The sequence below is a fragment of the Salvelinus alpinus genome, chromosome 31 (genome assembly GCF_045679555.1).
Source record: "Salvelinus alpinus chromosome 31, SLU_Salpinus.1, whole genome shotgun sequence".
Classification (NCBI taxonomy): domain Eukaryota; kingdom Metazoa; phylum Chordata; class Actinopteri; order Salmoniformes; family Salmonidae; genus Salvelinus; species Salvelinus alpinus.
Window position 1 is genome coordinate 18,407,598 of NC_092116.1, and position 21,579 is coordinate 18,429,176.

Genomic DNA, 21,579 nt, shown 5'->3' on the forward strand with positions numbered 1-21,579 from the left:
TCCATCCTTGCGCTTACTTTTCTCATCGCTTGTCGCCATCGGAGCGCAACTATGATGTGGGTAACCGCGAACTGCTCGCCATCCGCTTAGCCTTAGGCGAATGGCGACAGTGGTTGGAGGGGGCGACTGTTCCTTTTGTCGTTTGGACTGACCATAAGAACCTTGAGTACATCCGTTCTGCCAAACGACTTAATGCACGTCAAGCTCGTTGGGCGTTGTTTTTCGCTCGTTTCGAGTTCGAGATTTCCTATCGTCCGGGAAAAAAGAACACCAAGCCTGATGCTTTATCCCGTCTCTTTAGTTCTCCTGTGGTTTCTACCGAACCCGAGGGGATTCTCCCTGAAGGGTGTGTTGTCGGGTTGACTGTCTGGGGAATTGAGAGACAGGTAAAGCAAGCACTCACTCACACTGCGTCGCCGCGCGCTTGTCCTAGTAACCTTCTGTTCGTTCCTGTATCTACTCGTCTGGCTGTTCTTCAGTGGGCTCATTCTGCCAAGTTAGCTGGTCACCCCGGTGTTCGGGGTACGCTTGCTTCTATTCTCCAGCGATTTTGGTGGCCTACTCAGGAGCGGGACACGCGCCGTTTCGTGGCTGCTTGTTCGGACTGCGCGCAGACTAAGTCAGGTAACTCTCCTCATGCCGGTCGTCTTAGACCGCTTCCCATTCCTTCTCGACCATGGTCTCAGATCGCCTTAGACTTTAGTACCGGTCTGCCTTCGTCTGCGGGGAGGACTGTGAGAGCCGCCAATAAACGTAGGATTAAGAGTCCTAGGTATTGTCGCGGTCAGAGAGTGTGGCTTTCCACTCGTAACCTTTCCCTTACGACAGCTTCTCGCAAGTTGACTCCGCGGTTCATTGGTCCGTTTCGTGTCTCTCAGGTCGTTAATCCTGTCGCTGTGCGACTGCTTCTTCCGCGACATCTTCGTCGCGTCCACCCTGTCTTCCATGTCTCTTGTGTCAAGCCTTTTCTTCGCGCCCCCGTTCGTCTTCCCTCCCCCCCTCCCGTCCTTGTCGAGGGCGCACCTATTTACAAGGAACGGAGGATCATGGACATGCGTTCTCAGGGACGTGGTCAACAGTACTTAGTGGATGGGGAGGGTTTCGGTCCTGAGGAGAGGAGTTGGGTTCCATCTCGGGACGTGCTGGACCGTTCGTTGATTGATGATTTCCTTCGTCGCCGCCAGGGTTCCTCCTCGAGTGCGCCAGGAGGCGCTTGGTGAGTGGGGGGGTACTGTCATGTTTTGTCTTTGATCTTCATGTCTTGTCCCTGTGCTTCCCTCTGCTGGTCTTATTAGGTTCTTTCCCTCTTTCTATTCCTCTCTCTCCTCCTCCCTTTTTTCCCTCTCCCGCTCTCTCTCTATCGTTCCGTTCTTGCTCCCAGCTGGTTCTCATTCTCCTAACGACCTTATTTACTCTTTCACACCTGTCCCCTATTTTGCCCTCTGATTTGAGTCCCTATTTCTCCCTCTGTTTTCTGCTTCTGTCTTTGTCGGATTCTTGTTTGAGGTTAGCTGCTCTGTGTCCTTGTTCCGCCCTGTTGTGTTTTTTGCTTTTGTCAGATGTTGCGTGTGAGCAGGTGTCTATGTCAGCTACGGTCTGTGCCTTCCTGAAGCGACCTGCAGTCGGTGGTCGCGTCTCCAGTCGTTCCTCTCTTCTGACAAGAGGTTTTCAGTTTCCTGTTTTGGATTACCTTTGGATAATATCCAGGAACATCATTGTTTGTTTAAGACTGGAATAAAGACTCTGTTTCTATTACGTCGCTTTTGGGTCCTCCTTCATCAGCATAACATGTAATGTCTGCTCACAATGAGTGATGGTACAGAACGGCATAGGTAAGAGGCAGTAGATGGTATCGAGTACAGTATATACATATGAGATGAGTAATGTAGGGTATGTAAACATTATATTAAGTGGCATTTTTTAAAGTGGCTAGTGCTACATTTTTTACATCAATTTTTCCATTATTAAAGTGGCTAGAGTTGAGTCAGTATGTTGGCAGCAGCCACTCAATGTTAGTGGTGGCTGTTTAACAGTCTGATGGCCTTGAGATAGAAGCTGTTTTTCAGTATCTCGGTCCCTGCTTTGATGCACCTGTACTGCCCTCGCCTTCTGGATGATAGCGGGGTGAACAGGCAGTGGCTCGGGTGGTTGTTGTCCTTGACGATCTTTTTGGCCTTCCTGTGACATTGGGTGGTGTAGGTGCCCTGGTGGGCAGGTAGTTTGCCCCCGGTGATGCGTTGTGCAGACCTCACTACCCTCTGGAGAGCCGTACGGTTGTGAGCGGAGCAGTTGCCGTACCAGGCGGTGATACAGCCCGACAGGATGCTCTCGATTGTGCATCTGTAAAAGTTTGAGTGCTTTTGGTGACAAGCCGAATTTCTTCAGCCTCCTGAGGTTGAAGAGGCGCTGCTGCGCCTTCTTCACCACGCTGTCTGTGTGGGTGGACCAATTCAGTTTGTTCGTGATGTGTACGCCGAGGAACTTAAAACTTACTACACTCTCCACTACTGTCCCGTCGATGTGGATAGGGGGGTGCTCCCTCTGCTGTTTCCTGAAGTCCACGATCATCTCCTTTGTTTTGTTGACATTGAGTGAGAGGTTATTTTCCTGACACCACACTCCGAGGGCCCTCACCTCCTCCTTGTAGGCCGTCTCGTCGTTGTTGGTAATCAGGCCTACCACTGTAACGTTGTTTGCAAACTTGATGATTGAGTTGGAAGCGTGCGTGGCCACGAGGGCTTTGTGTTGGAAGCTACATTATTTCTTTCTATTTCTGTAAATAAGAGGTAGACCTACCTTTTTGACAGACTAAATTATCGGCTACAATCCATAGATTTTGTCATCCAATTTCTTCAGTGACCACTCCTTAAATATTTCTGTGTCAGTGAAGGTCTTAGTGTGTTAATTAAAACAGGGTCTCAAATTGAGGGGTGTATGTGAAGGTATGCCATACCTTTGGTGCAATTGTTGTGATAAACTTGTGAGGTAGTTGAAGAGAACCTTTTATAGTTCTGAGTAGCTGATTGGCTGACGGTGGGACATGGCTCGCATCTGCTCTGAGCTCTGCTGACACTTAGTGATAATGGCCAATTTGAGGTTGAATGTATTGAACATGTCTGAAGGTTATAAGGACGCTATAAGTGGCCGTAAAGTGCCCTGGAACCTGTAAAAGTTTTACTCCGGATTTGCTCGGATTTCCTCCGATTTGGAAAAACGAGCACAGAGCTGATCAGGAGACAGTTCGGGCTAAAAACGTGTAATGTCCACCCGGTTTAAAGGCTAGAGTTACAGTATATGTCAATTATTAATGGGAAAGCAGCATGTGTTTACCCCAATACTTTATTGCACAAGTTATATGGCAAGGTATCACAGATGTGGTCATGGGCAAGTATATATACAGTGCATTTATGATCATGCAGAATAGGTTTATTTTTCTCTGGGGCTAATCCTTCAGAGTAAATATATTACATTTACAATCTAATAAATTAAACATTTGAAGATTTTTTTTTTTCTTAAACATTTTGTGATCTGTTACTGTAGTGACTTTGTGTCAACACTCAATTATAGTTTATTTCTATTGTATCCCATGACATTTTCTCTAGAGGATTATAATCACATGAAATAATACTACAGTTGTGGTTGGCAAATAGCAGGTTGACTGGCATGCCTGACCCAGTGAAACCTGGCTAATGGTAAAGTGCAGCACAACAACAGATAAGTATAACTCAGGTACACATAGCTGTCTGAGGTTTGCTACTGTTGGGGTTTGTTCCTTCCTCGTTCCTTATCAATCATTGGCTCATTGGTGAAATTAGCAGTATGACAATATCTTTAATTAAATCATTCAAAAACCTTTTATTATTACAATTGCAGACAGAAGTTGACAATCAGGAACATAGCACGCATGTTTCTGAGTATGTTCTGCCCTATAGGAAAAGTCCACGTTGCTTTTATCATGCTTGTAGTCAACCCCCTGTGATGTCACTGCACACGTCATTACCTGCTACTCTTCAGACCAAGCCCATGCATACACAGCTATACTAACTTGTAAGAGATACAATAGTTAGTGTTTTCTAAGGCCTCAGCAGTAAATGTCCACTCCCCCAAGTTGATTTATTTTGGAATGTCTGACTAGTCTCTTATCTCCCCCCACTCCCCTGCAGAGCTCCTTCTTCACAGTCACACATTTCTCATAGGGGCCTCTTTATAATGAAAACAGAAAACTGTGGAACAATATTAAAACCTCATAATGTGTATATATATATATATATATATATATTGTTAATCTGTAGTCTAGGACCCTATCTTATAACCCCTCACCTTCTATTAATATAACATAAGCATAATCAATTCTAAAACATTTGTACAGCCTCAATCATGACCCCTAGATGAACCTCTATCACTACAATATAACTTAAATATATTTTTCTCAGTGGTCTTGTGGTTAGAATGTCTGCCCTGAGAATGAAAGGTTGTGATTTCGATCCCCGGCTGAATCTTACCAAAGACTGTAAAAAGGGGAACTGATGTTTATACTAAGCATTAATGAGCTAGATTGGGGGTAAGGCCCTGCGATAGACGAGCATCCTGTCCAAAGGGTGTACTGCCTCATGCTATGGAGATATGCTCCTGCCCTATGACCCGCCAAGGCTACGTACTATGTCAAGGATATACAAATCTGAGTAAAATTAACAACAAGGTTGACTATAAATCATATAAATTAATTTCTGTGTTTCTTTGTGCGCCTGGACATAACATGCATACACATGCTAAATATACACACACAAGAGTCTGGAGCAGTTCAAGGGTTAGGTGCCTTGTTCAAGGCACATCGATAGTAGATGTTAATATAGTAATGTTCCAATAGCCAGTTCAGCCTTCCAGCTACTGGTCCACCTCTCTAACCTCTGGGCTACATATAGCTACTGCCTGGCAAGGAGGATGATGTTTTTCCCCACATTCTTTAATCTATTTTCTTCTCTTCCCGTCATTTCCTTTCCTTTTCTCCTCGCTTCTATTTGTTGTCTATCAACATATCTTCCTTTTCTCTTTTCTTCAGTTCTTCTCCCCTTATTATCTTCTCTCCTTTTCAGTTTATCTTCTCTTCTAATTTGCTCATTGTCTCTTCTCCTCTTCTCTTTTCTTCAGCTCTTCACTCCCCTTATCTTCTCTCCTTTTCAGTTCATCTTCCTTTCTAATCTTCTCCTCTTCTCTTTCTTCAGTTCTTCTCTCCCTTTCAGTTCATCTTCTCTTCTAATCTTCTCCTCTTCTCTCCCCTTATTATCTTCTCTCCTTTTCAGTTCATCTTCTCTTCTAATCTTCTCCTCTTCTCTTTTCTTCAGTTCTTCACTCCCCTTATCTGCTCTTCTAATCTTCTCCACTTCTCCTTTCTTCAGTTCTTCAACCCCTTATCTGCTCTTCTAATCTTCTCCACTTCTCCTTTCTTCAGTTCTTCTCTCCCCTTATTATCTTCTCTTCTAATCTTCTGCTCTTCTCTTTTCTTCAGTTCTTCACTCCTTTTCAGTTCATCTTCTCTTCTAATCTGCTCCTCTTCTCTTTTCTTCAGTTCTTCACTCCCCGTATTATCTTCTCTCCTTTTCAGTTCATCTTCTCTTCTAATCTTCTCCTCTTCTCTTGTCTTCAGTTCTTCACTCCCCTTATCTGCTCTTCTAATCTTCCCCTCTTCTCCTTTCTTCAGTTCTTCTCTCCCCTTATTATCTTCTCTCCTTTTCAGTTCATCTTCTCTTCTCCTCAGTGCTCCTTCTCTCAGCATATATTTCTCTTCTATTTTCTTCAGGTCCTCTTCTCTAGTCGTAAATGTATTTTCTCTCCTCGTCAGTGCCTCTTCTCTTCTCATCCGTTCTTCCTCTCTTCTCATCCCTTCCACTTCTCGTCTCCTCGTATTATTTTCTCTCCACATATGATCCTCTTCTCTTCTCCTCAGTGCTCCTTCTCTCAGCATATATTCCTCTTCTCTTGTCGTGAGTTCCTGTTCTCTCAGCATATGGTCCTTTTCTCTTCTGTTCTTCTCTTCATCTTCATTTGTCACACCATCATTCTGTCCTTTTTGCCTATCAGCACCCTCACAACTTTCGTAGGTTGAAAGTCCCTGTACCAAATCAGCTGAGAGAAAAATATATAACAACCAGTAATTGGTTAATGAATAATATTTCAGGTTGAGCCAAAAATATGTACTCTATATGGTCACAGATGTACATGGGTCAAACAGGAACTATTAAGGCAAGGTTGAAGACATCAGATAATTATTTATGTTAAGTTTCTTGAAAGAGGAGTAAACAAAACATTTGATGACTTACATCTTTTGTACATAATCAGATAAGCACTGCAGGATGTGGATGGTGGCTGTGCGATCTGTATGGGAGGATTGTGAGAAATATTTTATGATGGAGTTATAATTCATTGTAATATGCTGGTTATACACTGACCTTGGAAGACGTATTGAGGAGAATGGTATTAATTTCCCAATTCCCAATTACATTCTCATTTAATGAGACATACCACTTGTCTAGTTCACCCAAGTAAAACAGCACAATCAATTTATGACAAGGTTTAATGATGATATTCAATCATCTTACCGGCGTAACGTTGGCGTCATCAAAGCAATACCACTTCTGATCCTCATAGGACTTGATTGTAGCAGTGTAATGTCCACCACGTATATGTCCTGAATGGTCCACCATTGCATAGAGCTCATATACATCACTCTGGTCAAAGAGATTGGAGAAATCAAAAGGAATTCCATGAACTGTGGTTTAAAATATATATATATTTATTTATTTTTCGGATTTAAACAGTCAGAGACGGTTTTCCAAACACAGATGGATCATAGTCCTGGATTTAAAAGTTCTTTCAATGGAGAATCTCCATTGAGAATGCTTTTTAGTCTTGTAATAAGCGTAATCTTTGTCTGGGAAACTGGCCCTTAATCTAATTAGATTTTACTAAGATTTGTTTAGTCAAGGACACCAACTTTTTAGAATTTATATATATACACATTATACACATTATCTAATCCTGAATGCTGACTGGTTAAAACCGCACTCCAGACGATGTCTATTCCACAAGTTATCACCAGCCAAATCAATGACGTTAAAATGCCTATTTACTCTGTTCCATCTGACTGCACAATCCACTGTCTCATCAGCCCAGCCAGCCAATTTATAAACTTGATCTCCACTATTAAAAGCATCTAGACATTATCTCAGATTTTTATAAACCTTGCAATCTGTCTCCCCGACATTTGCAACATTGTTCGATCTCCAGCTGTACTATAGTAATAAACGTGTCAGGAATTGGGACGAGACAGACAGGCAGGCGACGTTTCTCAGCCAGTCGAAATCACGAATCAGCTTGCATGATTTGTATGGATATATACAAAGAAATGTCAATTGAAAAAAGGTCAAACAAAACTAAGGGCAGCTAGTTTGCAGTCTTTCCAGCTTCAGTTTGAAGTGATTGTGTTAGCTGTATTGTTGGCCAGCTCCTCTGAACAACAGTGTCCTGATCCTGATGAGAGAGCACATTTTCTATGCCAGGCGAAATTGCCCCTCATTAGCTAATTGTTATGGATGTGTCCAAATAAATGTCACTATAAAACAGCTTAAACAAATGTAAATGCAGCTACTGTTGTTGCTCTGTCTGCACTGTTTGATGTGACTGTAAGTTAGCTGTTGTTGGCTAGCTAGCAAGCAAGCAAGGGATAAGAATGTTGTCAGCCAGTATGGCAAAAGAACATTTAGAACGAATGACTGGGTGGAGTCCATAGATACAGAACAAAAAGACTGAACGAATGGGTCGCGTCTCTGGCAACTGAACCGATAGAATGAACAACCAGCCGAGCATGGGTAGCAACCCTAGATTGGTGTCGGGTCAATATCTTGTGGAAGGATGAAATAGTATGAATAAATTCATCAAAATAAAAAAAAATATGAAAATATGTCAATCATTGTTTGAATATGTTGTTAACCCGTTGTATAAATGTGATAATATGCCCTCGAAGCCAGTGTTTGGAGGATACATTGGCACGGTTTGCCAGCTCGAGACAGCCAATATATCATCCAAACTAGAGGTCGACCGATTATGATTTTTCAACGCGGATACCGATACCGATTATTGGAGGCCCAAAAAAGCCGATACCGATTAATCTGACTTTTTTAGTTGTTTTTTTGTAATAATGACAATTACAACAATACTGAATGAACACTTATTTTAACTTAATATAATACATCAATAAAATCTATTTAGCCTCAAATAATTAATGAAACATGTTCAATTTGGTTTAAATAATGCAAAAACAAAGTGTTGGAGAAGAAAGTAAAAGTGCAATATGTGCCACGTAAAAAAGCTAACGTTTAAGTTCCTTGCTCAGAACATGAGAACATATGAAAGCTGGTGGTTCCTTTTAACATGAGACTTCAATATTCCAAGGTAAGAGGTTTTAGGTTGTAGTTAATATAGTATTTATAGGACTATTTCTCTCTATACCATTTGTATTTTATATACCTTTGACTATTGGATGTTCTTATAGGCAATATAGTATTGCCAGTGTAACAGTATAGCTTCCATCCCTCTCCTCGCCCCTACCTGGGCTCGAACCAGGAACACATCGACAACAGCCACACTCGAAGCAGCGTTACCCATCGCTCCACAAAAGCCCCCCCCCCTTGCAGAGCAAGGGGAATAACTACTCCAATCTCAGAGCGAGTGACGTTTGAAACGCTATTAGCACACACCCAGCTAACTAGCTAGCCATTTCACATTGGTTACACAAGCCATTAGGCTGATAGGCTTGAAGTCATAAACAGCGCTGTGCTTGCGAAGAGCTGCTGGCAAAACGCACGAAAGTGCTGTTTGAATGAATGATTACGAACCTGCTGCTGCTCAGTCAGACTGCTCTATCAAATTAATTTAATTATAACATAATAACACACAGAAATACGAGCCTTTGGTCATTAATATGGTCGAATCCAGAAACTATCATTTCGAAAACAAAACGTTTATTATTTCAGTGAAATAAGGAACCGTTCGGTATTTTATCTAACGGGTGGCATCCCTAAGTCTAAATATTCTTGTTACATTGCACAACCTTCAATGTTATGTCATAATTACGTAAAATTCTGGCAAATTAGTTCGCAATGAGCCAGGCAGCCCAAACTGTTGCGTATACCCTGATTCTGCGTGCAATGAACGCAAGAGAAATGACACAATTTCACCTGGTTAATATTGCCTGCTAACCTGGATTAGTAGTTATAACTAGCGATTATGATTGATTGTTTTTTATAAGATAAGTTTAATGCCGCTAGCAACTTACCTTGGCTTCTACTGCATTCGTGTAACAGGCAGGCTCGTCGTGGAGTTCATGTGGTTAGAGCGTTGGACTAGTTAACTGTAAGGTTGCAAGATTGGTTCCCCCGAGCTGACATTGTGAAAATATGTCGTTCTGCCCCTGAACAAGGCAGTTAACCCACCGTTCCTAGGCCGTCATTGAAAATAATAATGTGTTCTTAACTGACTTGCCTAGTTAACCTTTTATGGCTGCAGGGCGGTGCCGGTACACTTATGACAACAGCCCGTCCAAGTGCAGGGCGCGAAATTCAAAAGATATTTTTTTGAAATATTTCACTTTCACACATTAACAAGTCCAATACAGCATTTGAAAGATAAACATCTTGTGAATCCAGCCAACATATATTTATGTTAGCTCACCACCAAATAGAAAAAAGGACAGACATTTTTCACAGCACAGGTAGCATGCACAAAACCAACATAACTAACTAAGATCGAACCAAGAAACAACTTCATCAGATGACAGTCCTATAACATGTTACACAATAAATCTATGTTTTGTTCGAAAAATGTGCATATTTGAGGTATAAATCAGTTTTACATTGCAGCTACCATCACAGCTACCGTCAGAAATAGCACCGAAGCAGCCAGAGTAATTACAGACACCAACGTCAAATACCTAAATACTCATCATAAAACATTTCTGAAAAATACATGGTGTACAGCAAATGAAAGACAGGCATCTTGTGATTCCAGCCAATATTTCCGATTTCTTAATTACATGACACTTCTAAATGTGATGGCAGCCATATAATGCCCCATGCACATTACATGGAGAATATTCTAATAATGCTATGCAACTGAAATAGAACAATTTATTCAAAATTCCAAAAGCTGGCCCAACTCTCTAAATACATGGCCAGAGTCTATCAACACAAACTGGTTCAACTGGTTCAACACAAACTGGTTCATGACTGCGGTTGAACATAAAATGTTGTGGCTTTAAGAATGTTTTGCACATACCTTTATCTGTAATGTGTGAGGCACCTCCACACAGCAGTCATTTTTGACCAATGTGTTCCTGCTGTAGTCAACCTTAAACCTCTTGAGGTGTAGAGTCAGAATCTCTGGGGGATGTTCCATCTCACAAGCCTAGAGGACACAAAACAAAAACACTATTATATTTATTATAACCATTAGATGGAGAGCCAGGAACATCAAATGTATTAATGGACCACTTCAATCAATTATTTCAAGAAGCTTTTGATACTTTTTGTGATATGAGAAATGAACTGACAACCCAAAAACTCACAATGGTTGCTTCAGCTTTACCCTGACAGACATCACAGTACATCATGTCCCCACCGACGGAGGCAGGCTGGAAAAACTTATGGAACTCATCCGTCTGAAAACACACACAAATACATCAGTAAAAAGTTTTCTAAAATCATATTTCCCTCTCATCAGTTGCTTTATCAGTTATAGTATACAGTATTCTCCATACCACGCTGTAGTTTCCCCCCCAAGAGTGGGGATTTTTTTCCATTGATAGGGGCAGAGTCCAAATGGAATCGCTTCTGTCAAAGGTCTCATGACCAGTTAAACAGGTATAGCTGTACTTCAACCGTCCTTCAAAGATCTAAAGAAAAAAAATATCAGTCTCATCATGTCAAACATTCTATATTCACCGGCTAACAGGTTTTGTCCAATATGAGCTAATGCAGTACCTTAGGTGCATCATCATGTTTGCTTAAAATCTTCTCCAAACATTCAGCAGCATCCGATTGCTGGTGTACTGGGGGCATAAGATAAAAGGTCTATTACACTCAGGTGATAGGATGAATTTCTTACTGAAGTTGCTGATGCATAAAATCATACTATTTTTTCATCTCTTTACTTTAGCTCACCATCTCTAATGCCCAGCTCTGAAGAAATGCGCTTTGTATCAGTAGTTCCTTCATTTAAAGCTTGAAACAACTTTTTCAGCTCAGAAGCAACAGTCTTCTGACCAAAGTCAAACTTCCAGCTGTAGGAAGACATTTAAGATCACTTCATGTTATTCTTTTTCTATTCAGTTCGAGATATTTATTTCACACTGTTGGATTCTGGGTGAAACTTTTAACGTTGTAAATACTCAGAAGTATAGGAACATTAGTTACAAAAGAGACATGAAGCTTGGGAGGGGCTGAGTGCAGGGAACACGATTGCATGTGGCAGTACTGATAAGGGGAGAAACCATTGAAGGCTCATATCACTTAGCTCCCTGCTTAGCAATAATGATGCATTGTTTAGCGATAAGGAGGAGACTCCACCCAAAGTGCGGTATGAATACTACCACCTGGGGAAGAAATCTCTGTGTCTGAATTACAGCTGTATCGACCCTTTGGGAAGAATTAAACTTGGTTAAACTTCTCTAGTGTCCGTGAGTTATTTACTCTGAATAATCTGAACATTTTTCATTACTGCGTGTTGTAATTTTCAAAGACGTTTTGCATTAGAACCTCTTAAGGGTTGAACCCTTTTTTTATTTTAAATTTTCTGTAAAAGATGAAACAAAGAAAAAACATGCGTTTTCAAAAATGTATTTTGTTCCATCATCTTTGAAATGCAATAGAAAGGCCAATATATCACTTAGGAGTCTTGGCACAATTTAGATTGTTGCCACTAGATGGCAGCAGTATATGGCAAAGTTTTAGACTGATCCAATGAACCATTGCAGCACTGTTCAAAATGTTGTATCAAGTCTGCCCAAGTGTATGATATGGTAATAATTTAAACACATTTAGATGGGGGTGGGGTCACTGCCTCATTGCCTGCATCCGTAATGGGTCAGCGGTCAAACGACCTCCACTCATCACTGTCAAACGCTCCCTGAAACACTTCAGCGAGCAGGCCTTTCTAATCGACCTAGCCGGGGTATCCTGGAAGGATATTGATCTCATCCCATCAGTAGAGGATGCCTGTTTTTTTTTTAAGAATGCGGGGGGGATGGGGGGGGGGGGTTCAAACAAACTGTAGAACCCAGTTCCTACAATTGAATATAAAAATGTATTTTATCAAACAAAACTATGCCACATTTTATCTCTGGAACCCTCAGGATGACTAATCAGAGAAAGATTACTGAATGTAAGTACATTATTTACCTTCAGAGGTGAATGTATCAAACCAGTTGCCGTGATAAAAGTTTGTTGTTGTGCACTCTCCTCAAACAATATCATGGTATTTATTTTACTGTAATAGCTACTGTAAATTGGACAGTGCAGTTAAATTAACAATAATGTAAGCTTTCTGCCCAATTAAGACATATGTATGTCCTGGGAAATGTTATTGTTACTTACAACGTCATGCTAATCACATTAGCGCAGGTTATCCCGGGTGGCGCAGTGGTCTAGGGCACTGCATCGCAGTGCTAGCTGCGCCACCAGAGTCTCTGGGTTCGCACCCAGGCTCTGTCGCAGCCGGCCGCAACCGGGAGGTCCGTGGGGCGACGCACAATTGGCATAGCGTCGTCCGGGTTAGGGAGGGTTTGGCCGGTAGGGATATCCTTGTCTCAGTATGTAAAATGTAATAAAATGTATGCACTCTACTGTAAGTCGCTCTGGATAAGAGCGTCTGCTAAATGACTAAAATGTAAAAAATGTTAGCTCAACCGTCCCGCGGGGGGACACCGATCCCGCAGAGGTTATTAATAGGAATAAATATGCTTTGAAAGAAGAGTAAAAATCCAAACCTTTTCACAGCTTCTCTGAAGTCCTTAGTCATGAATAGGACCTGCAGGACACTGTTTAAATAACAGGTTGCTCCTTGATTTTTCAGGCCATGGTACCTGTCTAATATGGAGAGCATTGTGAATTAGCAAGCTACCATAACTGATCAGATGTATCGTGTTGTAAATGTATGCATTATTCTGTAGCACACTGTTCAAATAACATTTGTAAATCAGTGTCAAGGCCCTACAACAGATGGGCGTCCTGTCCAGGAGGGTGTACTTGTACATCAAGTTGCCACACTACAAAATCAAGAGATAGGCTTCTTTCTCGAACAAGGCTTACGATGTTACTTAAATCAGTGTCCAAATATTCTCTCTCTCACGTGTAATGTGTTTAATACTTGTGGTGCAGATGTAAAACTAATTTGTATAGTATACAGTGTGTTACCTGGATGAGGTGGCATTGCTTGATAGCTGGAATATGTTTTGGGTTGGAAGTGTTGGACGGGGGGAGTATTTGTGTCTGCTCATACAGGAGTAATAAAGCCCTTTATTTATTGATTTATTTGATGTTTCAATTAATCAGTATGTTCTGCAGCACCCTCAGCACCCCTACTTCCCGTGGCATTGCTTGATCTGTAAGATTTATATAGCATGTTCATGTTGTTTCCCCAGGTGTAGCACTGAGCTAAATTGCAAAGACATACCGGCAGCAGCAACAGGATTCCGTTTGCGTTCCTTCTTATACATCTCAGAAGTCTCTGTGATACCTTGTTCAATTGGTAGGTAGCTGTATATAAACTCCCAAATCAACTTTCTAAAAGACCAGTTACAGGGAAGTTAGTTTTATATTCGATATTTAACAGACATTCCATAATCGTCTCGTTTCACTTATCCAACGCATACAGCGAAACCACCCAATGCAGCTGCCAAAATGTCTAGTTAGGGGCCAAGGTAAAAGTGCAGTAGTTATGGCGGCCTTTGCATGTGCATACGATGTGCATATGATAAAGGTTGTGAAAGTAGGTCAGCTATTTCTTTTACAATTCGAATTTGGTCTGAGGTGTCAATGGCAGACACTCAAAAAGTTATTACAATAAGCAGAATAAAATTGATTTTTTTTCAGTAGTTAAGTGACTTTATAGTCTCACTAGATTTTTGATGGAAAGAAAAGGATATAGAAGTAAACCAATTATATTTTGAATAATTTGAATTTGATTTGAGGTTTGTATGTCAAATCAAGAAAAGCTACTGTGATAAGCATAATTACATTTTAAAAATGCAGAATTTAATGTGACATTTCACCATTGTTCAGCTTCATAATCATCATTTCCAGCACCACCCCAACATCAACATACAGTTGAAGTCGGAAGTTTACATACACTTAGGTTGGAGTCATTAAAACTAATTTTTCAACCACTCCACAAATTTCTTGTAAACACACTATAGTTTTGGTAAGTCGATTAGGACATCTACTTTGTGCATGACACAAGTAATTTTTCTAACAATTGTTTACAGACAGATTATTTCACTTATAATTCACTGTATCACAGTTCCAGTGGGACAGAAGCTTACATACAATAAGATGACTGTCTTTAAACAGCTTGGAAAATTCCAGAAAATTATGTCATGGCTTTAGAAGCTTCTGATAGGCTAATTTGAGTCAATTAGAGGTGTACCTGTGGATGTATTTCAAGGCCTACCTTCAAACTCAGTGCCTCTTTGCTTGACATCATTGGGAAAATCAAAAGAAATCAGCCAAGACCTCAGAAAAAAAATTGTAGACCTCCACAAGTTTGGTTCATCCTTGGGAGCAATTTCCAAACGCCTGAAGGTACCAAGTTCAGCTGTACATACAATAGTACACAAGTATAAACACCATTGGACCACACAGCCGTCATACCACTCAGGAAGGAGACGCGTTCTGTCTCCTAGAGATGAATGCACTTTGGTGCGAAAAGTGCAAATCAACCTTGTGAAGAGGCTGGAGGAAACAGGTTGAAAAGTATCTATATCCACAGTAAAACGAGTCCTATATCGACATAACCTGAAAGGCCTCTCAGCAAGGAAGAAGCCACTGCTCCAAAACCGCTATTAAAAAGCCAGGCTACGGTTTGCAAATGCAGATGGGGACAAACATCGTACTTTTTGGAGAAATGTCCTCTGGGCTGATGAAACAAAAATATAACTGCTTGGCAGTTGACCATCGTTATGTTTGGAGGAAAAATGGGGAGGCTTGCAAGTCGAATAACACCATCCCAACCGGGAAGGGGGTGGGGGTGGCAGCATCATGTTGTGGGGGTGCTTTGCTGCAGGAGGGACTGGTGCACTTCACAAAATAGATGGCGTCATGAGGCAGGAAAATTATGTGGATATATTGAAGCAACATCTCAAGACATCAGTCAGGAAGTTAAAGCTTGGTTGCAAATGGATCTTCCAAAGGGACAATGACCCAGGAAGTTAAAGCTTGGTTGCAAATGGATCTTCCAAAGGGACAATGACCCCAAGCATACTTCCAAAGTTGTGGCAAAATGGCTTAAGGACAACAAAGTCAAGGTATTGGAGTGGCCATCACAAAGCCCTGACCTCAATCCTATAGAAAATTTGTGGGCAGAACTGAAAAAGCGTGTGCGAGCAAGGAGGCCTACAAACCTGACTCAGTTACACCAGCTCTGTCAGGAGGTATGGGCCAAAATTCACCCAAACATTTGTGGGAAGCTTTTGAAGGCTACACGAAACATTTGACCCAAGTTAAACAATGTAAAGGCAATGCTACCAAATACTAATTGAGTGTATGTAAACTTCTGACCCACTGGGAATGTGATGAAAGAAAAAAAAGCTGAAATAAATCATCCTCTCTACTATTTTTCAGACATTTCACATTCTTAAAATAAAGTGGTGATCCTAACTGACATAAAACAGGGAAATTTGACTAGGATTAAATGTCAGTAATTGTGAAAAACTGAGTTTAAATGTATCTGGCTTAGGTGTATGTAAACTTCTGACTTCAACTGTCTGTGAAAATGGCACTTTTCTATGTTTTGTTGAAAAAAAGATGCAGAGGAAGATAAGTGTTTCCAATGACATCTTCGGTATGCATCATGTGATTGAACCAATGATGACTAGGCATTGTCTACTAATTGGTTGATGAAGTCATTTTTTACTACAAAACATAGAAATGCGTTATTTTCACATACGTTGATGTTGGGGTGGTGCTGGAGATGATTAATATGAAGTTGAACATTTGTGAAATGTTTCTTTAAGTGATTTTAATCATTTAAAATATACATAATATTTTAAAAGTTACTATATGTTTAGAGTGAAACAAAGGTTGTAAAAGCATGCTAACTATATAAAACCATGCTAACTATTTGATTTGAGGACTATTTCAAATCAAGGAAAAGTTATTGTGATAAGTCGATGTTTTAAAATCTGTATGAATATAAATACATATATTTTAATAAAACAAAGGTTGTATGCCTGGTTCTCCTTTAAAATGCAACATTTGTTTAAGGTTTCTATGTCAAATAGCTAAAAGGTTTAAAAATGTGCAACAGCTGTATCATAAATAACTACTGCACTTATATCCCGGTCTATAACTAGACATTTCAGTCTCCGGATTTCACTGCAATGGATGGATTTTAGATTGAAATATGAAATAATCCATTTAGGTTGTATTTTATGTTCTAGACTAGATCTGTTAATGTACACTGTTGAATAATAACATTGAAAAACTACTCAATAAAATGAAAGATAACTCCCAAGCTTACCGTAGCTTTTGCAGATTCGGCATCAGAAAGTTATTGGTTTTGTGGAACGATAACTAACACTCGCCTACTCAGTTGGATGATATATAGACGTTGTCAGGCTTCACTTTCGTTTTAGGTAATAGCCCTGCCTACCTTACAGTAAGTACCTTGTCTCCTCAACATAACCATTCGATTCAAATGAACCATGTAGCCAACCACTTCCCGATAGCTGTAAACGAGTTAATGTCCTATTACCGGATTCCAAAACATTGACGAAATCTATTTTCTGAGTTACAAAACCGCGACGTGTGCAACGTTGTTTTCTGTATGCAGACGTGAAATATGACACAAATAAATGAATAATGGGCATTGGAAATGGGTCCAACAGTCTTTATAACAGTATTATTCTAAGTCTGCATGGCTTCATAAAAACAGTATATCCTATTGTAGTTCAAGACAAGTAATAGAGTTCACCATGAAACAAATAGGATAGGCTATTTTATCTGTAGCCTAGAAGTGCAATTTATTGTCTTGGTTTATAAAAATAGAGTTGCATAGCTGATTTTGCTCATATTGTTTTGTATGCCAGAGTGGTTTGCAGAGACTGTCTCTGCTATGTAGAACATGTCATGAAAATATTGATGTCTTGGGTTGGAAGTTGATGAAATGTTGCTTAAAAGTCTTAGAACATGCAAGTATAACTCATGTGGTTTTTAACCTATTCAGAGCCAGGCCTACTGTATTCCCTCATTTCCCTATTCATTGGCCAAATCCTTATTAGGCCTACTAAAACATTAAACAAACTCTGGACTAGCAGCTAAGTGTAAAAAGTTGCACACCTTTGCCACAAACGAGAGCATATGAACCGTGGACCAATTCTGATATAATAGCTACAAAAAAAAAAAAATTGTTTAGGAAGAGCTATGAGATGTTGCAGCCTACTGTCACAGATTATGTTTGAGAAAAAGCAGGAGTAAAAAGTTGAATATTTAATTCAAAATGTACTTAAGTAGTACTTTAAACTATTTTTACTTAAGTCGTTTTTGGGGTATCTGTACTTTACTTTACCATATTATGTTCATGTCCATTTTTTATTTTACTTCACTAAAGAAAATAATGTACTTTTAACTCCATACATTACAGAGGCCCATTATCAGCAATCATCACTCCTGTGTTCCAATGGCACGTTGTGTTAGCTAATCCAAATGGATCATTTATCATTAGAAAACCCTTTTGCAATTATAATAACACAGCTGAAAACTGTTGTCCTGATTAACAGTAGGCCGTAATTAAGACAAAGTGAAGGATAATGTTAAGGTTAAATATTACACAAACAAGTCACATTGAAAGAGAAAGTTGCATCCATGTTGAACAATAAATCCAGTTGACAGTCATAGAACACCTCCTCAGCTTTGCATTGCTCATTGGTCTGGAGTACATTTTGGTTTGTACAGTTCAACAGTTAATGAATAGTTGATTTCAGCATCTGTTAACTTCTCTGGGATATGTGGGACGCTAACGTCCCACTTGGCCAAAAGCCAGAAAAAATGTAGCGCGCCAAATTGAAATATATTACTATAAAAATCAATCACACATGAAATCACACATGAAAGACACCAAATTAAAAATACACATGTTGTGAATCCAGCCAACATGTCTGATTTCAAAAAGGATTTACGGCGAAAGCACACCAAACGATTATGTTAGCTCAGTACATAGCCACAGAAAAACACAGCCATTTTCCCCGCAAAAGATAGTCACAAAAAGCAGAAATAGAGATAAAATTAATCACTAACCTTTGATCATCTTCATCAGATGACACTCATAGGACATCATGTTACACAATACATTTATGTTTTGTTCGATAATGTGCATATTTATATCCACAAATCTCGGTTTACATTGGCGCCATGTTCAGAAATGCCTCCAAAATATCCGGAGAAATTGCAGAGCCACGTCAAATAACAGAAATACTCATCATAAACTTTGATGAAAGATACATGTTTTACATATAATTAAAGATACACTGGTTCTTAATGCAACCGCTGTGTCAGATTTCAAAAAAACTTTACGGAAAAAGCACACCATGCAATAATCTGAGACGGCGTTAAAAAATAACAACATTTCTCCGCCATGTTGGAGTCTACAGAAATACGAAATTACACCATAAATATTCCCTTACCTTTGATCATCTTGATCAGAATGCAGTCCCAGGAATACTAGTTCCACAATAAATCGTTGTTCTGTTCGATAATGTCCATTACTTATGTCTAAGTAGCTACTTTTGCTAGCATGTTTAGTGCACATGTCCAAACGCTAGCGCAGATGCAGGTGAACTCGGACGAAAACCTCAAAAAGTTATATTACAAGTCGAATAAACTGGTCAAACTAAGTAGAGAATCAATCTTCAGGATGTTGCTATCATATATATCCAATAACGTTCCAACCGGAGCATTCCTTCATGTCTGTAGAAGTTGTGGAACACAAGGCGATATCATGAGGAAAGCGCATGACTAGGAACTGGCATTCTGCCAGACCAATGACTGAAGCACCTGCCATCCGGCCCCACATCACACTAGAGGCTTCATTCCACATTCTACAGACTGTTGACATCTAGTGGAAGGCGTAGGAAGTGCAAACAGATCCATATCTTACAGGGAACGTTTGTCATCATGCCTGTATAGTGTTCTTTGCTAATTGCAAACAAGCGCAACAATGAGTTGTGTTTCACTATATTGGATCACTCCAATATATTGGTATCACTCCGTGTCGGAGGGACACATCGGAGGTGAGGATTTACAGATTTACTCCCTTGTACACCTGTGTCACGGCTGGGCTCTGCCCCTATATATAGAACACATGGCCGCGACACAGGTGCTCTTTCATTTTCTCGGCGGACGTCTGTATAGTTTGAGGTACAAACTTTCTGAAGTTCGCTTGGTAAGTTACTGGTAAGTGTAATATCTTGCGTGGAAGTATACTCACTGGCTGTTTGCAGCCTGGAGCAGCTGGCCAGGCCCCTCCTCTTGAGTGCTCCACTCGCTGCCTGTGATTGATCTGTATCTTCCGCCTGTGGTTTGACATACTTGTGTTTTGTTAGCGTTACACTACGACTCCGTGTGCATCCGTTAGTATGGTGGCTCTTGCCACAAACTGTAATTTACCTTACACAACTTGCCGACTGGCTTGTTCTATGTTTGTATTGTGAATTGCTTTAACATGCTGCTCCCCGTGCAGTAGCCGCGGCTTCTCTACTAATTACCCTACAGCTTTTTTTCTTGAACTTTTCCCTGCAGAGTATTGTGGTGGGCTTTCCACTACGTTGAGACATGAACTTAGAAGTTCCTTAACGGAGTTACTCCATCATATGGTGCTGTTTTTACTGCTTGGACATTAAAACATGTTTGGGCTAGGCGTACCGCTAGCTGAACAACTTCCGGTGAAACTGGAGGGCGCACAATTCAAATAAATAATCATAAAATGATGGATATTAAACATTTCTGTACATACAAGTGTCTTATATCTTTAAACCGGCTAGTTAATATTGAAATTGGCGTAACAATAAAACAAATAAATCAAGTCCATTACCTGGTTGCTGTTTTTTTGTCTGCCTGCTTTTCCCACACGGGTCTTCCCCGTTTTTAGCAGAGATACTGGGTAATTTATCCCTCACCAGGTTCCTATTCTTCCAAGCGGGTCACGACATAAGCTCTCCCAGGGCGTCAGACCCGTGCTGCGTGACCTTGTTGGTCTAGCCTGAGCGTATGGCTTCCCTTTGTGACAGGTGAGATAGTGGCATCCCCCTGGCAGTGGCGCGCCCTACTCGATGCCTGTTTTGTGTGGTGTTCTCAGAACACCTGCGCCTGGTGCGATTGGAGGCCATGCGCGAGTGGGTTGGCCAGACTCGGGCTCAGCCTAGGGACGAGCTCCCATCCTCAGGAGTGGTGCGACAGTGAGCTGTTAGTCCCTCTACTGGGCCCAGTACCCCTCCCAGGAAGTGTGGCCAGAGCCACCGCAGAGAGAGCCCATCTACTGCCAGTCCTGGAAGGGGGCAGGAGTCAGACCGCTGGGACCACCTTGAATGGAGGGCGCATGCCCTGTGTCAGGAGGTTAATAGCTTCAATGGCGACGACAGCTGTTCCCTGTTGGACAGTGATAGGCTGTTCCTGGGGGACAATGCTGGCGCTGTTCACCACCATGAGTGGGGCTACCAGGCTGACAGGCCATCAGAAGCCGGCAGCGGGGCTTCATCGCCCCCAGCAGCTCGATAGGCTATGAGGAGCTTACTCACTCGGGTAACCACTGCACTGGACATCAAACTGGAGGACAGCAATGACTGTCCTGATCATTGTCCTGCAGGAAGATCCAACCACGGCCCAGTGCTTCCTATCTGAGACAGTCAGGTTTTGATTTAAAATATGCTGGTATTTGATGGAGGCCATGATACCATGTATCCTAACAAGTTGTCCAGGGCCTTTGGAAGAAAAACAGCCCCACAACATCAAAGATCTACCACCATACTTCACAGTGGGGGTGAGGTACTTTTCTGCATGGCTATCTTTCTGTCTACGCCAAACACACCTCCGGTGTTTGTTTCCAACAAGCTCTATTTTGGTCTCACCTGACCATAGAATCCAGTCCCATGGAAAGTTCCAGTAACGTTTGGCAAACTGTATGCACTTGAGTTTGTTGTTTGTTGACAGCAAAGTTTTTTTTATGGCAACCCTCCCAAACATCTTGTTGTTATGTAGATGGCGTCTTATCGTAGTTTTGGAGACTTTCTGACCCCAAGACCCAACTAACATCTGCAATTCT

The 21,579-nt window shown here is 41.0% G+C and overlaps 1 protein-coding gene across 2 annotated transcripts; it reads right to left on the reverse strand.

Annotated features, from left to right (window-relative positions):
* Window positions 1-3,321: 3,321 nt before the first annotated feature.
* LOC139561218 (ubiquitin carboxyl-terminal hydrolase 47-like) lies at window positions 3,322-16,927 on the reverse strand. Of its 2 annotated transcripts, XM_071378176.1 has the most exons (11): window positions 16,786-16,927; window positions 13,723-13,832; window positions 13,037-13,136; window positions 11,214-11,332; window positions 11,034-11,101; window positions 10,811-10,945; window positions 10,619-10,711; window positions 10,330-10,458; window positions 6,597-6,725; window positions 6,318-6,372; window positions 3,322-6,123 (listed from the first exon to the last, which is right to left on the reverse strand). In XM_071378176.1, exons 1-11 carry the CDS (start codon window positions 16,806-16,808, stop codon window positions 5,393-5,395), a joined length of 1,692 nt encoding a protein of 563 aa, XP_071234277.1. In that variant the 5' UTR covers window positions 16,809-16,927; the 3' UTR covers window positions 3,322-5,392. The 2 variants fall into 2 exon arrangements, with proteins under 2 accessions (XP_071234277.1, XP_071234278.1); XM_071378177.1 differs by lacking the exons at window positions 13,037-13,136; window positions 13,723-13,832; window positions 16,786-16,927 and adding an exon at window positions 12,645-13,026.
* Window positions 16,928-21,579: the final 4,652 nt, after the last annotated feature.

What these genes read in the sequence shown, in the direction of transcription:
- LOC139561218 (XM_071378176.1), bottom strand. Translation starts at nt 16,808, where the DNA reads ATGCCGAATCTGCAAAAGCTACG. An exon ending in AACATGATGATGCACCTAAG is followed by an intron (nt 10,946 to 11,033) that starts GTACTGCATTAG and finishes TTTTTTCTTTAG; the next exon opens with ATCTTTGAAGGACGGTTGAA. An exon ending in CTCACACATTACAGATAAAG is followed by an intron (nt 6,726 to 10,329) that starts GTATGTGCAAAA and finishes CTCTTTGACCAG; the next exon opens with AGTGATGTATATGAGCTCTA.